The sequence below is a fragment of the Mytilus galloprovincialis genome, chromosome 4, assembly GCF_965363235.1.
Source record: "Mytilus galloprovincialis chromosome 4, xbMytGall1.hap1.1, whole genome shotgun sequence".
Classification (NCBI taxonomy): domain Eukaryota; kingdom Metazoa; phylum Mollusca; class Bivalvia; order Mytilida; family Mytilidae; genus Mytilus; species Mytilus galloprovincialis.
Window position 1 is genome coordinate 13,265,060 of NC_134841.1, and position 18,300 is coordinate 13,283,359.

At 30.8% G+C, this 18,300-nt stretch overlaps 1 protein-coding gene across 2 annotated transcripts; it reads left to right on the forward strand.

Annotated features, from left to right (window-relative positions):
* The first annotated feature begins 38 nt into the window (after positions 1–38).
* LOC143071398 (protein PRRC1-like) lies at positions 39–15,407 on the forward strand. 2 transcript variants are annotated; one of them, XM_076245659.1, is made up of 10 exons: positions 39–183; positions 2,618–2,725; positions 3,276–3,379; positions 5,722–5,753; positions 6,501–6,592; positions 7,020–7,162; positions 7,637–7,691; positions 10,771–10,880; positions 11,494–11,651; positions 12,671–15,407. In XM_076245659.1, exons 2-10 carry the CDS (start codon positions 2,635–2,637, stop codon positions 12,984–12,986), a joined length of 1,101 nt encoding a protein of 366 aa, XP_076101774.1. In that variant the 5' UTR covers positions 39–183; positions 2,618–2,634; the 3' UTR covers positions 12,987–15,407. The 2 variants fall into 2 exon arrangements, with proteins under 2 accessions (XP_076101774.1, XP_076101775.1); XM_076245660.1 differs by lacking the exon at positions 39–183 and adding an exon at positions 229–356.
* The last annotated feature ends 2,893 nt before the right edge of the window (positions 15,408–18,300 follow it).

Consider the following 18,300-nt stretch of genomic DNA (forward strand, 5'->3'; position numbering starts at 1 on the left):
AAAGTAGGTTTTTTGATTGGTTCCCTGTTTAGAAATGATTCTTTCACTTTTCATCGATAATACTAGAGAACCAGTTAAACACCCAAAGATAAATCAAGAGAACATCCGAGCTTATTTTCAGACGTGGCTAGTGATGTCACTGACAAATTGAGAATTTGTTTGTAAACAAAAGCAATTACACAGGTTAACACATTACATTATAAATTTCATGAAACTTATGGATCCATGAATTTGTAGAGCATAGCAAACATGATTCTTGACGAGGAATGACAACTGTCAAATGCAGCAGATGCTACACAGAAATACACAGATTATTTATGACCAAAGTTTGAGTTTGGCTCACTCTGCCAAATAGAGTATAACCACTCAGCATATTATTATTAACTGTAACTGATCTTCTCTGTCTTTGCACTCTACAGCATGTCCACCAGCCCAGGCTTGTAAAACTTCGGTTGGTCCTGTAAAGTGTAAAATCATCTCCACATGGCAATATACCAGACTATGCGAAATACGTCGGACCGTCGGACAAATCCGGTGAATAATGGATCGGTCTGGTAAAATTTTGTTGAATTCCGGTCCGAATGTCCGGTGTTTTTTTTCATGGAACATTCTAGCAAAATTGCCAAACGATCTCAAATTCATTTTCATCTTTATTATTCACCACAGCGATGTTTATTTTGTTCAACCGCTAGCTTTATGCCGAACATCGACAACCAGTAATGTGTAAATCCGGGTAAAAACATATCTGACTGTCAAAAACAACAATGGATGCCATCATTGGCACAACCGGAAATGTAAATAAAACCGGATCAGATTCTGGGAACGGATAAGGATAATTCCGGGTTTGCCGATTTAAATACAATAAATGAATAAACATCCAAGCAGATCACAAAATTTAGCTATGAAATATAACCACAAGAATTGAAAACCAAAAGATATATGAAAAAGAAAGAAGAAACAGGAAATAATATTTTATACAGAAACTCTAGTAAATTATGTTTAGTTCACAAACATTGTCAAAATCCAATAAAATGGGACATTACTCTTCACTGAAATGCATTCAAGCAATTGTGCACAACTTTCATATCAATATCCCCTCTTGTTACATCATTTTGTTTTAATTTTTGCATTTCGGGGAGGAGTAGGGCACAACAAAGTCATATGTTTGTTGTTTTTTGTCGGATAATATACAATTAGATGTAAAAAAAAATTGGTCTGGTAAAATTTCATTCGGTCTGGTAAAGCTAGGATGCTTACCAGACCGAATGTCCTGTAAAAATAAAATTCATTCGCATAGTCTGATATACATTTGTAATCTAACTAAAACTTTCTTATAAATTATTCAGCATCACTTCTTTAGATTCAAAGTCCATTGTGAGCACTGTCTTCTGAGTAATTGATACATATACTCTTATACAAATTCAGTCTTCATGCTTAACCACAAGACTCTCGATATTGGCTTGCAAAATTGCTTTCAGACTTGTAGAATTCTTCTGTACAAGCCAACAGAATTCAACTAAAGTTTTCAAAAAAATGATCCTCGGGTTTGTGGACTGGAAAGTTAACCAAGAAGACTGATACGTGTACCGACAAGCCGGGCAAGGCATGAATATAATGCATCTGCAATAGATATAGGAAGATGTGGTTTGAGTGCCAATGAGACAACTCTCCATCCAAGTCACAATTAATAAAAATAAACCATTATAGGTCAAGTTACAGTCTTCAACACAGAGCCTTGACTCACACAGAACAGCAAGCTATAAACATGATAAAGGGTCCCAAAAAAATTACTAGTGTAAAATCATTCAAACGGGAAAACCAACAGTCTAATCTATAAAAAAAAAGGGTAAAAGAGAAACACTTATGAACCCAACAACAAACCACAACTACTGAACATCAGATTCCTGACTTAGGACAGGTGCATACAATTGCAGCGGAATTTAATGTTTTAATGGTACCAAACCTTCTCCCTTATCTGAAACAGTAGTGTAACATACAACATAGAAAGACGCACTATAAAATATCAATTGGAATGGCTTAATTCAATCAAATGCGTGCAATAACTCGAGTAAGCATATTGTCATTCAAGCAAGTAGATTTTCTGGTTTATTGAATGCACTAGTGTATTCCTTCTACGTACTTGAGTGTACATTCCATACATTGTATATAGGAAAATATGTCAAGGAATGTATACTCTTCTGATTTATTATAAATAGAGAGACTTAACCACTATTACACAACTTTCTAATTAATACATTTTCCTTTGAAAAAAAAATCATAAACAGGATAAAGCAAGTTTCTTAGTCATAATTCATATGAAATGGTTTTCCTTCAATAAAACCAGGTCAACTGTTACAGAAATTGGAAACTAATGTCAAGAATGTATGGAACTGATTCTTCAACCTTTAATTGAAATTTTTCTAGAGAAATCACTGTTTAATTGTGATGTCAGTTATTTCATATGATCCAACAATGTTTAATTTGGTCAGACCAAAAAACATTAATAATTAACTCTTCAATTATTGTGTTGTTTGGTTACCTTTTGAATACTTTTATATTTATTTCAATTCTGCGATTAGTTATTCTATAACTATATTTTTTCCTACTGTTATTTTAGATATATAGATTGACAAAATGATGGAGGAATCTTCTGATGAATCGACAGAGATTATAACAAAAGAAGAAGCTGATATGGCAAGGCAAATGCAAGAAGCAGACTTAAACGGTTAGAAATGGGAACAATTTTGAATTTTATTTTCTGTGTATTCACTATCATTTATTATTATTTGTTGGGATACCAATTTTCTGAAGTTGATGAGTAGCAGTAAACTTTGAATTAAAATGTTCCAATAAAAATTACAAATTTTCTGTAATCATGGTAATCTTACATTCCGACATTGACAAAAACATGAAATCTAATATTTATGGAATTATAATTTTGTCTTTATTCCACAAAAATTTGTATTCATCAAAATACATTAATCAACAGTAGTTAAAAGTACCCAGTTCTTTATAACTGTTATTGTTTTAGTATGTAGAAAGTTTTTGAAATGAAAATATTGTATAAGTGAATAATATAAGAATCTTTTTTGAAGGATTCATTGTTCTTCTCAAGCCCTTACAGCCGTTGAAAGGGTTTGTCCTATAATTTCAGAGTGTTAACCTATCAGGCTAAGCATGTTCTTATATTTCTGGCCCATGGTGCTATAAATTTTGTTTGAAAATATTATGTGACTTGTATAATAAATTAATAATATTACTTTATGATTTTATAGCTTCAGGTAGTTCCACACCAGCTCTTCCTACACCGAGCATCAGCAGTAGTGTCTCACCACCTACACCACTTCCTGCATTTATGAATGTTAGTAGTTCAGCAGAAGTAAGTATGCTATACTAGTCTCAAAACACTGAAGTAAAATAATGTTATTTATCACAAATTTTTGGCTTTAAAATTCATGCAGCTAAACAATACGTCCACTGTACATGTATAAGTTACCTTTATTTACCACTCTCAGGTTAGGGTCCTGTTGATTTCAAAGTGAAGCTAGTGAAGCTGAGCCTTATATCAGATGATAACCAAATTTACACAATACATTTATAATAACCAGCAACCAATATCTAATATGCAGTGTTCTCCCCAGAAATTTTGGATAGCATCACATTTGGCGTAAAAAAATAAATTGTATTTTTTTTCAATGTAATTTATCGTGTCGTGGCAACGCTTTATTTCCTTTATGTTATATACATTATTGTTTATTACAAAATGTATTATAATGTTTGTATGCTATAGGCCCTTATTTGGGAAATAAAATATTCTATTCCACCCTATTCTTTGTTTTTATATTGTTGAATTCATAACTGAGAATACAATTAAACTATAACCATGATTTTCAGTTTATGTATTCATTTATAGTTCCAGAGTTATTTTTTCCTCTTAGTCTAAATAAAAATATATGTGTGGTTCCAGTTACCCTACCTATACCCAGCTAAATGAATGAATGGTTTATTATAGTGCAACCTGTATAGATACAATTGCACTAAATATGTAGGAAAAAACACGGGTTCTTAATAAAAAATTTGAGTAGAAAAAATTCTTTATCATGTCTTTGAAACATATTGGTTCATTTCAGTTGTTCCTTTTTACAAAATGATATATTTTTAACAAAGTTATCTACAAGTAGTCTGTTAATGCTTAGTTTTCTCTTTATGTATCATTGTTTTCTGTCTACTGTGCCATTTGTGCATATGTAGTTATTATATGCACAAATGGCACAGTTTTGTAAAATGCGGATTTTTGTCATATCTGGTCCGGTTCCGATCAGTAGTTTACACTAAAATATTAAATGGCCGCCGAAAGCAATGAAAAATATAAACTGGTCCGCCGTTCTATCTATAGCTTCGCACCGAAGGAACGGGTTGGAGCTATTGTCACATTTGCATTAATTGGATGAGTCTTACAAATTCAACGATTCGCTAATAAAATTGGCCAATTAAAGTGATAGGAAATTGACCTCAAATGTTAATACTGCGATGCCGCAAAGTAAACAAGTATCTGTTAATTTACCCCATGGTAGTAGGGCAGATAAATGACCAACGAGCGTGTTAACATGTTCTTGACAAACTGAGCCGGTATCTTTTATTCCCTTAAGAACTCAGTAGGGTAATAAAAGTGCTAATTTTTCTTTGATTTGCTATCAGTATAATACATAATCAAACTTAGCCCATGATGTACTAGTCTCGTCAAATTATTAAATCCCGTGGTCAGAATTCTGACCACGGGATTTAGGCCATACCTGTTGTCAGTGTAGCGATAAGTGAACAGAACAGGGGTCCAGTTTATGAAAAATACGAAAATAAACAATGTTTGACAAGAGATTGGGAATGAATATGGCGTTTTTAATGCATTAAATGGATAAAACATATACACAAGCCAATTTTGATCACTTTCTAAAGAAAGTACAAAACTTATTTAGCCCAAAATCAAAATTTTCACTCTCGATTTACAAAAAAGTAATAGGAAGAGAAAGAAAGTAATACTAATATATCAAAAGTCGTAAAAAGATCAGACTCAACCTCATTTTAAAAGAGAAAAATTGTTTGTTTCTTTGAAATTTCATTTAGCAAACATATATTTCCATTTTTTTATGATTTTCTGATTACGTTTTCTCCTTGTTGAAACTTGCCGATTGCAAACCACGTGGTATTAATCATGTCAAAGTGACAGCTTGGGGTATTAGTATCCAAACAGTTATCACCCAAAGGGCAATTAACATCTATTTAACCACTCTAAATTGCCTCTATTGTCCGACTTGAAGGGATTACAATTAAAAGTGATATATTTTTTTATGATCATGAGTGGTAATTAGATGAAAGTTCAAAATTTAGGAATGAGAAAAATAACATCCTGAAAATAATTATAGCGTCACGGGAAGAAATATAGCGTCACGGTACCGCGACGCTAAAACGGCCTGGGGAGAACACTGATATGATCGTGATGTTATGACATGATACATATTTTGTGATTATTTTATTGATTTATATAAGATATTATAAAAGCAGATGTTGGGTAAAATTAAATTAGAAAAAAACATCATTATTAAAAAATCATCTTGAGTTGATCAGAATTATTTTTGTAATTCTTTTCTCTGGTTTATTTATTTTTATCTTTATTTCATGTATTTTTATCTTTATTTCATGTATACTTTTGGTTCGTTATTTCAGAAAGAGGGATCTCCTTTGTCTACACCACAAAGGTATAGATATATATATATAACCTTTTTCTTTTCTTTACAAAACATATATGTATCTTTCCATCTATATTTGTGCATATCTTACTTTTAAAAAAACAACAGAGTTTCACATTCTCACTTCACTCTTCTTAGTATAAAACTTTGCAATCAAATAATTCAAGAATATAAGAATATAATAAAGATCAACAGGATAATGAGACCAAATATTTATAGTCTTATTATAATTTCCATTTTGCATCCAATTCTCATCATATTGGGAGGATTACTTTATTTTATCAAGGTTAAAAGTAAAGGTCACTTAATGACTTATAGGCAAACATAGTACATGTTTGCTGCCACTCCTTAATTTTCATGTCTAACTTAACAAATTTAATGGACATTTTAGTAAGCACTATTTAACTCCAAATCATTTAACTAACCAGTCTATCAAACCTACCTTCTTTTTTTGCCAGGAGACAGAAAACTTGTATAAATATACATATACATGTATATAATTTCTTTGGTACCGGTATGCAATAAGTTAAACAACATATGAAATAAAGTACATTTGCACAACTCACATTTTAATTATTTCAAAGTTTATTTTGAATTCTTCATAGTAATTTAAACATAAATAGTGAATAAATTAATACAAGAATTAATTGTACTTCTTGTGTGTAGTCTTGGCCTGACCATAAACGAACTATTTGCCACTGGACATTAAGCAGCCTACAATCAATCAATCAATCTGTATGTAATGCTTATCTTTAGACCAAGTCCAGTATCAGCCATATCAACACCAGGATCCGCTGTGGCAACACCAGTACCAAGTCAACCAACATCTTCTAGTATTGCAGCTCCAGGTAATTGATCTGAAATCATGTGATGTGATGTGATGTGTTTGATTACCCACTGAAAAGTGTATTCATTTTATGTGACATGTTTAATAACCCATGGAAAAGTGTAATCAATTGATGTGACATGTTTAATAACTAAATGAAAAGTGTAATCAATTGATGTGACATGTTTAATAACCCATGGAAAAGTGTAATCATTTGATGTGCAGTGTTTGATGATCCACTGTAAATATACAACAATTATACATGTAAACAAACTGTTTTATATTCCTTATAATTTTATGAAATGCATTGTGTCTGAAGAACAAAAAGGAAAGAGGAAATTCTACATGATTCGCAAAATACCTTTATAATATGTTTGTTTGATGCTAAGCTAATGATGTACATTATCAGATGAAACAAAGTTTAAATTTGAAAAACATGTTTTCTGCAGCTCCAATCCAGTCTCCTTATGAAGCAAGTGCACAGATTGAGGTACCAGCAGAAATGATTCCTGTATCACCACAAAGTCCTGCAGGACAAGATACAGGACTATTTGGTTGGATTTCTGGAAACAAAATCATGTCCAAAGTCAAGGTATTTTATGATGATAAAAAAATTATTGAAGTGATTATAAGATTTAGAAAATTTAGAAAAAGTATTCATGGATCATTGACATATCTTTTGTGAAAATGGGTACTCAGCACTTTTCCTTTGTCCAGTTTCATATGTTTCTAATGCTGTAGCTAGCTAACTACCTTCTTTTTGAAGCTGCCACAATTAGACATTGCTTCCAAATTATGTGTCATATTTCCTTTTGGCAGCCAAGGCTCCGTGTTGAAGACCATACATTGACCTATAATGGTTTTTCATTTACAAATTATTACTTGGATGGAAAGTTGTCTTATTGGCACTCATACCACATTTTCTTATACATGTGTAATGATGAAATTCAAATGATATTGATGAAAATTCAAATGATATATATTTTATGTAGTTTATTTGTAAACATTTAATTCCTACAGTGATCTTCACTTGTGTCTATTGATATCTTGTATATATTTTTTTAAGAGTTCTATGGAAACAATGATCACAACATTGGACCCTGGGATGAAAGAAGTTATCAGTAAGTTATTCTGTTGACTTTTTTGGAAAATGACGCGTCAGCGGCATTGTTCCAATACCATTGACCAGACCAACAGGAAGTCGATTATTGCCTCCGCCTACCGCACTCGGTTTCATATTTACTATTTTACAAACTAACTGGTATCTGCTTGTATTCCTATACGCTCGAACAAAGTGTTGTAGTCGGACGGGAACCAGTTTACATACTTTATTTACTTTCAAACAAAAATGTTGACCTGTCCATAGAAAGGCTTGTATAGTCCGCGGTTTTATTCTCCAAAATTCGACCTTCCAGAGGGGGTGCGGACTATTGAGTACGATAAGCAAGAAATAAGAGAACAAGTTCAATTTCGCGGCGAGGTGGTTTGTTTACGTTCTGCCATCTTTGTTATTGATATTGTAGAGGGGGCTCTCATCATTTTTCAAACTAATAATTTTAACTCATCCATATTAATAAGTTATTTCGATTTAATATCAAATTAAAACTGATAAATATAAAAACTAAACCTTTCATTACAAATTTCTCGTTTTTTTTCAATGCATTGAAATAAACTGGTATCTGCTAGATTGAAACGATTCTACCATAGTAAAAAAGACAACCGTAAACCAGCTTAGAATTTGTAAACTACAAAACGTGATCGGTTATTGTTCATTCCGTTTTGGTGTTTCATACCGACTTATATGGTTTGTATATAATCTTAAGACGCTTCAAACATTAATGTGATAGGTATATTAAAGACTGTATTATAGTGATATCTGTCATGTACGGATTTCGACTCTCACCGGTTAATTTCTTCTTTTACACGTGCTTTTTAAACTTCCTGTTTAAACGTCGCAAGTTTGAAATTTGTTTTTTAAGTGAATTTAACTTATTTTAACAATCATGAAGCGTTCTAGAATCATTTCAAGCAGTTTCTACTTCTGTTTGATAATGGAAAACAGGTTTTCTCAAGAAAGTACCGCAAACGATCGCAGAGGATTTGAAATGTACAAGTCAAGTCGGCACCTGGTTAAATCGGCATCTAGTCAATTCGGCATCCAATAATATTTGTTATAATATTTTCTATTCAATTAATTAATAACTTTTACCAAGTACATAGTTAATATGTTGTTGTGTTACTTGTGCATAAAGGTAAACAACGAAGCCCTTACCAAAGCTGTTTTTTTAACAATGAGACAATTAGGAAAATAAAATGGAAAACTATGAGTCCCTTTCCATAAATCAAACTTTCATGCCAAAAAATTAGCAAATTTAAAGGTTTTTTTTCAGGAAAGTTTAAACAGCATTAAACCAACAATCCTGTAAAATGCTCAACTGGTTAAAAAAATGCATAAAAAAATATCGAATACCTCATATATGTTCCAGACCGTATGAGTATTTTGACAGTACACGTACGGTCTGGACCGTATGCATACTTCTTCAAAATACTCATACGGTCGGACCGTGCACGTACGGTCTGACTTATATTAAAAAAGATGGTCAGGTTTATTAGATACAAATGCATATAGCAGATCAACATAACTTAACTATCAAATTAATGTAAAAAAGTTCAAATGTAATTGAAACAAAAACTTTATATTTTAATTTTTTTTGAATTCACGCTAATTAAATATGTTAATCTCTTGTATCTATCATGTCGATCAGTAATACATCAATTGAATTATGATCACTGAAATTGAAGATATCGGAAGTAAATATCATATGGGAGGTCAATTGTTTTGGAATATTAAGCCACTTTACCACACAATGCAAATGCAAAGAACATGCATGAACTGCATACATGAAAATGTAAAAAATATTACGTTACTTGAATTGTGTCATCTTTGGCGATAGTACCAACATATGATTCAGATATACAATTAAGCAAATACTTAATTTCAATTGTTTGTTTTGTTTTTTTTAATCTAATTGTAATAAATTATCAATAACTATTTGTAAAACTTAAAATCACTAGTAAAATAAAGATTGTGATAAATGCTTGTTTCAATTTAATATATTACCCATATGATCAAATAACATGTATGGTCAGCTCGTTCCGGATCGTACACGTATGGTCGGACCTTACGAGTATACGTACATGAATACGGTCTGGACCGTACGTGTACAGTCCAAATACTCATATGGTCTGGAACATATATATGATTAAAAATACACATTTGGTTGAGAAAAATAAATATATACAAAATGTACATGAACCCCCAAAAATGTGAAAGTTAATATTTTTGGACAATCCCTTCCTTAGGTATTTAACTCTTTATGCTTAAATACTGAAAAAAATTCTGGCAACCCCTTTCTTATTTTTACTCTTTTTGCTTAAAATACTGTTAAAAATATATATTTAACACGGGGGACGAATTGACTATATCAGGTGTCGATTTAACCAGGTGCCGATTTGTCCAGTTCCAATTTAACCAGGTGCCGGTTTGACTAGAATTCTTAGAAATTACCTGAGTTTCATTAGACCTTTGATAACAGTAACAAAAAGATTATTTAACTAAAGTGTTGTTGGAGAAGGGGGTTGGGACTATGTACCAGTGAGAAATAGACAAGCCTTCCTACGGTTTTTATTTTTACAATTCAGGTAGTCTTGACCTATTCATTTGTCTTAAAAAAAACAGCCAGTTGTCATCTTCACTTCACACACACACATATACGAATATCAATTATATGCTTACGAGACGTTGCATTGTTAAACTAATTACGATATGTGAAAATCAAGACGCATAAAAAATATCCCTATATTAGAGACAGTGGCGTCATTTTTCCTCAGAGCTTTCAGCTCTTTGATTGTCTTTATGTAGATGAAAAATATGACATCTTAAAACTTGCAGCATTTTGCTGTAGACATTTATCATACTAATGAATTCTGATGAAATGTGTACAAATTAAGGGAAGAAAGGTAGGCAGGAAACATATTGTTTCAATTAAAGTAGCAAATACAATTGAATTTCTAAAATTAAATCTTCCGAGTACAGGCCATTAGTAAAGCTTTTTGTTATTTTTTATGACTTTTTCTTTTTTTTAAATAAGGAAATTTAAAAGGTATTTCAAATGTATAATCATGTTTTTATATTTATAGAATCTGGTGGAGATATAGATATAGTAGTTACATCATCCAATGAAAACAAAGTTGGAGCTGTTCGGGAAGCATTTCAGCATGTGTTTGGGAGAGCCACTGTCTCAGGGGTGGTCAGTTTTATGATTTATATTTAATAATGATTTTGAGAAAAACACTTATTAAACAGGAAAAATATTTATTAATATGGTTACAATAGTAATATTGCATAAGGACACAGCTACTAAAAGTTTGCTATTTTACATGCAAGTTCACTTAAAATTTTAAGTACCTTAATAGAACAGAGGCAATCATCTTTTTCGACCAACAATAGCGATTACTTTGAAACTGTTAAAGATATACAAGAGGAGATAACGATAGAAAAATAGAACAACACACTTTTCAAGAGGGGAGATTTTTATTTGGTAAATGATGCAAAAGATTTTCATATAAGGGAGATAACTTTATATAGCTAATAAATATAATGAATAATAAAGTTGACATATTCAGCAGATCTATGATTACTTCATTAACGCCTGAATGCATGACAATAAAAAATGTTCATCAATCATTTGGTATAAGAACGAGATTTTTCTATATAGATAAAATTAAGCTGATTGCTGATTAGCCACCTCTTCCACCAGGCTAGTAAATGGTGCAAAAGATTGTTAAATCTGGGAGATAACCAATTTGTAAAATGATACAAGAGATTTTTACCAAACTAACACTTTTGAATTATAATTCCAGGAAAGCCAGGCAACAACAGCAGCACAGCCTGTTGGGTTTACTGCAGGTCTAAAAGGTGCAGAAGAGAGGGTTCAGAATCTACGACAACTAGGAACAATTCCAGAAGATATCCCTGTGGTTTCATTAGAAGGCTTCATTATAGAAACACTTCCTGATAGGTAAATATACAATATTATGGTTTAAAATCTGCTCATTATATGTTTGCATAAGTTTAATTTACCTGATTTTTGTTTGTTTTCAAATAATCATTAATTTATACCAATTTGTCAGAGTAGAATTTTTTTCTTTTAGAAAATGATTAAAACACAAAGAAAGATGTCATATCTCTTATCTTCTGTATATCTGGATTTTGATTTGAAAGAAACAAAACACATAGGGTTTATGATTATGCATAATAGTTGTAACAAATCTCTGTGCTTTGGTGGGAATATAGTTTAAACAAGGGAAACAACTCAAAATTGCAAAAGATTTTCATCGGAATTATGAGTACGTTCCCCTTTAAATGTATATGAATTTTATTGTTCTATTGTAAAACTGCTAATAAGGTCTATATGTGCAATCCTTTATGATTTAATACCCTAAATATATCATACAGAATTCTTAATAGAAGCATAAAAGCACACAATTTCCTATATAAACAATATTTTCTTTTATGTAGTGAAACTTAACCTAACAAAGTACTTTGATTATTAATTTAAGACTTTAAAAGATTTGTTAGGATCTACAGAATATGATGTATTATCAGTGATATTTATTTTATGATGTTCTTTAATAGTATTTATATATAGTTCTTATTTCAAGTCAGAATTAGTTGCATAATATAATTGAGTCATATGGTGAACTTTTTCGTATCATATATCTTTGCCAAGAAAACATTTTATAGATTTGTGGTTATTCTGTTAATGAATTGATATGATTACTTGCAGACATTCTTTATGGTAATTGTTTTCATCTCTGTTTGATTTTTCATGAATTATAAAAAGGTTAAAAGAATACATATCCAAATTCAAACCATTACTCTGCATTGTACTTCCTCAAATGAAGATTAAAAATCTGAACTTGCCATTTATACATTAAATGATATAACTTCAAAATATAAAAGTTACATGCTGTTTGTTAATAATTTATTTTGTTGATATGAAATGTTAAACATTCTAAAGTTAATTATTTTTTCCAGATGGTTTGAAATGACGTGTTTAATTCTACGGGACCCATCACATAGAGTGGAACTTCAGACATTCTCACAACCTACGCCTATACCTACAGAATATATACTAAAAGCCCAAGACTCAACAGCATCAGATTATCCTCTACGATGGTCAGGACTGGCAAAGTCTATTGGTCAAGTGATAGAAGAAACAAACCCTCATATTGGACATAGTGATTGGCAGAATGCATTAACTGGCATCAGTAGGAGAGAATCTCTGTGTATGGCTTCAAGACAACTAGCTTTTATGTATAAAGAAAGGCTTCCTACTTCATTTGTATCATAAATTGAATTTAACTTTTTCTTGTTATAGGGCCCATATTTTAATTCGCCTTTTTTGACTTTTACTTTAAGGCTTTATAAAAGCTATTTTTTTAGCTTATGTTGATATTATTTGAAAGTTGATATAATTAGGATTACTGAAGACAATATCAGTTGTCAGGCTAAAACCAACAAGAACAAAAAACATGAACATACCACTTGGTTTTAAAGGGAGATAATGAATTAATAATTTATTTTTTATGTACACCTTTGAAATTAGATTTTTCTATCTGTTGTGAGCATTTAATTTTAAGGATTTAATCCTGGTTGTCTTCCAATTAACTGAAGTAGACAACAAATCAAAGTTGAGTGACTGGCACGGTAAAAATTTATCGGTTGCTTTTTGTTCTGGTATTTGAAATGCGATAAACAATTTCAAGTTATTTTTAGAAAAAAGAATTGCAGTAAATTCAGAACTTATTGTGTGCATTTATTATTGTGATTTTTAATGAATGGACAAAATGGGAGATTAATTATTGCGATTTCAGAAAAATCTGCATACAGATATAGGTATGAGATATCTGAAAGCAAGTTCCAATTATTGTGTAATTCACCCAGTAGCTTTATTTGCATTAATAAAAACCTTGCAATAATTTCTGAAATTACAATATTGTGGTAATGTGAATACAAAGATAAAAACCTAATATTTCATTTAGTGGCATTATAGCATTTGTTGTAGTTGTTTGGTTAATATATATGCAATGTGGATAGGTGAATTATCATACTTTAGTAATATATATCTGTTGCATTTGAGAGCATTTGTTTAATTCATTACACAAATTTATAACTGTTTCATGGTAGAAAATACATTTCATTACATTGTTTTGGTTGGGATAAATGTTCTGACATATATTAATGATGTGGTTTGTGATAAGCTTTTCATGTATTATCATATTATGTATGAAAGAATAAAAAAACAACCAATGAGAGTTAAGGTTCTTGACTTAGAACGGCTTAATGAAAATTCCAAATGAAACATGACATTACATTATTTAAAGACATAAGAAATGTATGAATGTCTCAATACATATTCAATTATAATTATATCCCCTTATCAGGATATAAGCCTTGTAATGTTATTTGATTAAAAACCTAATATATCATGTCTTCATTAACTGAGACTGAAGTCATGTCAATAAAGTGCTGAACATAATCTTTTCATTAGAAGTTGAACTTTGATTAGTGCCTACTTATTATCATTTGTCAAGGAATTCTATATTTTAGTACTGTGGATTCATTATTATTCGTTGGATGCCAATTTTTGTGGATTTCGTTGGTGAGGGTAAACCACGAAAATCAAATGTCCAAAGAATGACAAGTTTTCTGTAGGCTTGTATGCAGACTTTGGCAAACCCCCGAAATTAAAGGATTTTAAATATCCACGAATATGTAATGTTTCCTTAATCCATAACAATTGCTACTCACAAAGAATAAATGAATCCCCAGTAATGTGAAAATTTCTGAATGTTGAAAGATTAATTTTAATTTTTAAACCACATATATTAGAAGTTAAAAGTACTGCAAATAGATGACATTTGTCAAGAAACATAATTTAGGTAAATATACAACAATAAAGTCATTAGATTTATAAAGATTTCAAATATTTTTCGTCTAAAAATTTGTTATTTTGATACCAATACATGCAATATGCAATCAAATATGGCTGCTGTCAGAGATTATACTTTTACAATAAAATGTAATGAAAAACTCGAGCAAAAATCTCTTTAAACTGGTTTCATAGATGGGACCAGTAACATATTGAATATTTATGATTAGGGTGTCTATAAACAATCCAGTGTTGCTTCTATCATTAAAATGAGTACTGTAACTTATTGACAGAAATCATGATATCGGTTCACTACATTTGTATGTGATAATCTGACATCCTGGTGAGTTGATGCAGTTCATATGGCTTGAGATATATATCAAAAAGCATAATACACATGTAAGTCATTCATGTTATATAAATGACAACCTAATGTTTATGAAATAATTGTATACAATTTTAGGAATTTCATAGAAGTATTATACATGTATTTCTCAAGAATCTTTCATTTTTAAAATACTCCATTTTCTTGGAAGTCTGCCATAAATTCCCCCCGTTCATTCTTGACATGTAACTAAAGCATATTTGACACCAATAACTGTTGTAACATAAAGATTACAACCCATTAATAACTTTTATCATTTATGACTTTTGATTGGTGTATATGAAATATTACAATGAATGTATGAACCATATAAGCATTTGACTGTCTAGTTTTCTCTAAAGCCTTTGTTATGTATTAATTTATTCATTATGTATTACTGCAATTGGGTTAAAATGTCATTGTAAATGGCAAGTTGTACAAGTGTATAGAATATTCAATAAATTATTTAAAATATATTTTAATTTCATTATTTAAAATATTGCTAATTACATTACCTGATTCATCACTGATAAGTAAAAATCCCTCTGCAACCACTATATTTTATGTATAATAGGTGTCATGTGCATGTATGTTAACTTTAATTGTTTTTTCCTTTAGTTCTACCAGAAAATAAATTCATCATAGTTACCAGAAATATAGTTCTAAAACCATAACAATGCACTTTGAAGGGATTTGAAGGGAAGCCATATGAGCTATTGACATCAAGTGTCTGTCATGGTCGCTATCCATTGATGTCTGTTGTCGTTTGAATGAATATAATAAACAAAAATAATAGATGAATATAATAAACAACTGTAAACAACATCTCCAAACTTGAGAAGAATGTATTTTTTTCCCAATAAGTGAAAAACATGGCAAAAGATAAAACATAAGAGTTAAATGCAGTAATTAACTTATATCGTATTATCTTAAAAAAACGAAAATAGAGTACAGAAAATTTGAAGATAAAAAGCCTTGAAATGGTCATGATTTAACTTCTTCATTGGTGCAACAAAAGCATCAGGTGATCCATGATGGAGTTATTGCCATTAAAACAATTTGTGGAAAGTTCAATAGAAACGGTAAATAACAAAAATGATCAGCTATACAATTGCTACAAAAATGCCAATATTGCCAAATGAATTGGATGACTCCTTAAGGAGTTATTGCGTTTAAATGACAATTTTTGACTAATTTTAGTATTACTGAATATGTTGAAATTATTACAGAAAAGAACAAACTGTGGCCTAAGAAAAATGATCAGCAATACCAGATGTATGAAAACAACATAATAGATTGTTATAAAGGTCATATTTAATTGGCCTATAATGGTTTACTTTTATAAATTGTTACTTGGATGGAGAGTTGTCTCACTGGCACTCATACCACATCTTCCTATATCTATATATTCACAAACATTGTATGCATGCAATAGTTAAAACAAAGCACACATTTCCAGATTATTTTCATTTAGTTTATATTTTTTTTAGTCCTCATGGTTTAAAGAGTTATTTAATATCGAACTAGACTATTATAAAGCAAAACTGTGAAACAACATTTGCCACTTAAAAAATATTTTATTAACTTTATTGCTGTGAAAGCAAACTACTTGCCATGAAGGAAAACTGTGGAAGGTAAATCATAGCTTTCTAAAAGTCTTTCACTATTTACTATTCAGGGAAGTATGAGTAAATTATATATGCACAAAGATAACCGATTCTGCAATTCTGATATATTTTAATAGTTTTTGTTGTTTATTTCAAGCCTTTGTTTACTATATAAATCTGAGAGTATATATAAATCAATGCAAAAGGACTTTCTAAACTAAAATAAAACTTTTATTGAAAATAAAGCCAAAATTTACCCACAGGAACTTACTTTAAATAAATCAAATATAAACGTTAATACATGTAACTGTTCTTTCCCTGGATTTAAATATTTCTTTTATACACGGGAAACTCTACAATAAAATGTACGACAAAAGGGGCAATTTTCTTTTTTCGAACGGTATTTTTCCTTTGGCACCATCTTATGGGTACTATATATATATCACAACTCGTTTGCTATGCCCATGTCTGCTGTGACGTTTTCTGTATCTTTATCTGTATTGGTACGTGTAGAATCCTAAATAGGCATTTTTACACGGTGGAGAAGAGCGTTCCGTTGGCGTGCAATTAACGTATACCGACTTTGTCAGTTTTCTCTGTACGTTTGGTGCACGCCGGTCTATACGTCAATGTGTGATGCCGTCATTAAAATTCGGATCAATTAAAAAAAAAGAGTCATGCGACCATTATGGACATGTATCAAATGTAAAACAATCTACACGAGTTGAAATATGTGCCAAAACAATCCTATTGGATATGTAAAATTCGTTCCAAATCTTAATTAGCTTAATTACATGAATCTTTTAAAATTGGTTGAATTTGACGCCTTATGACCTCTATAACTATAGCTCCTTAATTTTGTAATAGACACCCAAGCTTTAATTTTAGTCGTTTAAGATGTTTTAAAATTTTAGTTTCTGTTTTACATTTTACTCAAAGATTATTTTTAAATCTCAGATAGGTATTTTTCAAATTCAGTAAAAAAAAGTAAGTCTTTAAATTTGCATTTACGTTTAAAAATAGGGTTAGATTTTTTCCAATGTTTACAGGTAGTTTCAAACATATTTTATTTAATACTAATAAACGTTTTCATGCTGATATTTTCATTTTTGGGATACGATTGCTTTCAAGCAATCTGTAGACTTATACCAGTGGCTCAGGACAATGCCCTCACGTCAACCGTTTTATTCTAAACATTAAGGACCATCTCAGATTTTCAGTATGATTATCTTGGTTTAAAAGGCGAAAACAAACAAAGGGATTGAACTTAAACAACTTTCCTATAATGTTCTTTTCATAATCTTCATGTTTATATTTCCTTTGACTTATATGCGTGTTTTTGGTCTTGCTGGAGTGACAAAATTGTCGTTTCGCAGAGCCTGCACCAGACCCTAAACCACCTGGTATATCAGGATCAGACGGAGGCTTTGGCTTCTTTCCTCTAGCGTCTCAATTTCTAGCTGACGTCTCATGTTGGTTATGGATATTGTTTCTCGACTCTAGTAGTTTCTTTGATGAATGGTATGCCTCTGTTTTGTATTTGTTCGATGATGACTGCTGTACCAATATTTTGACTATTTTATTTATTATATCTGTTTAGTTCACACATCATTGTTAATATAACGGAAAATGATGAGACTATCAACAAAATGAGAGGTTAAGCGCTATAAAACCAGGTTTAATCCACCATTTTCTACATTTGAAAATGCCTGTACCAAGTCAGGAATATGACAGTTCTTTTCCATTCGGTTTTGATGTGTTT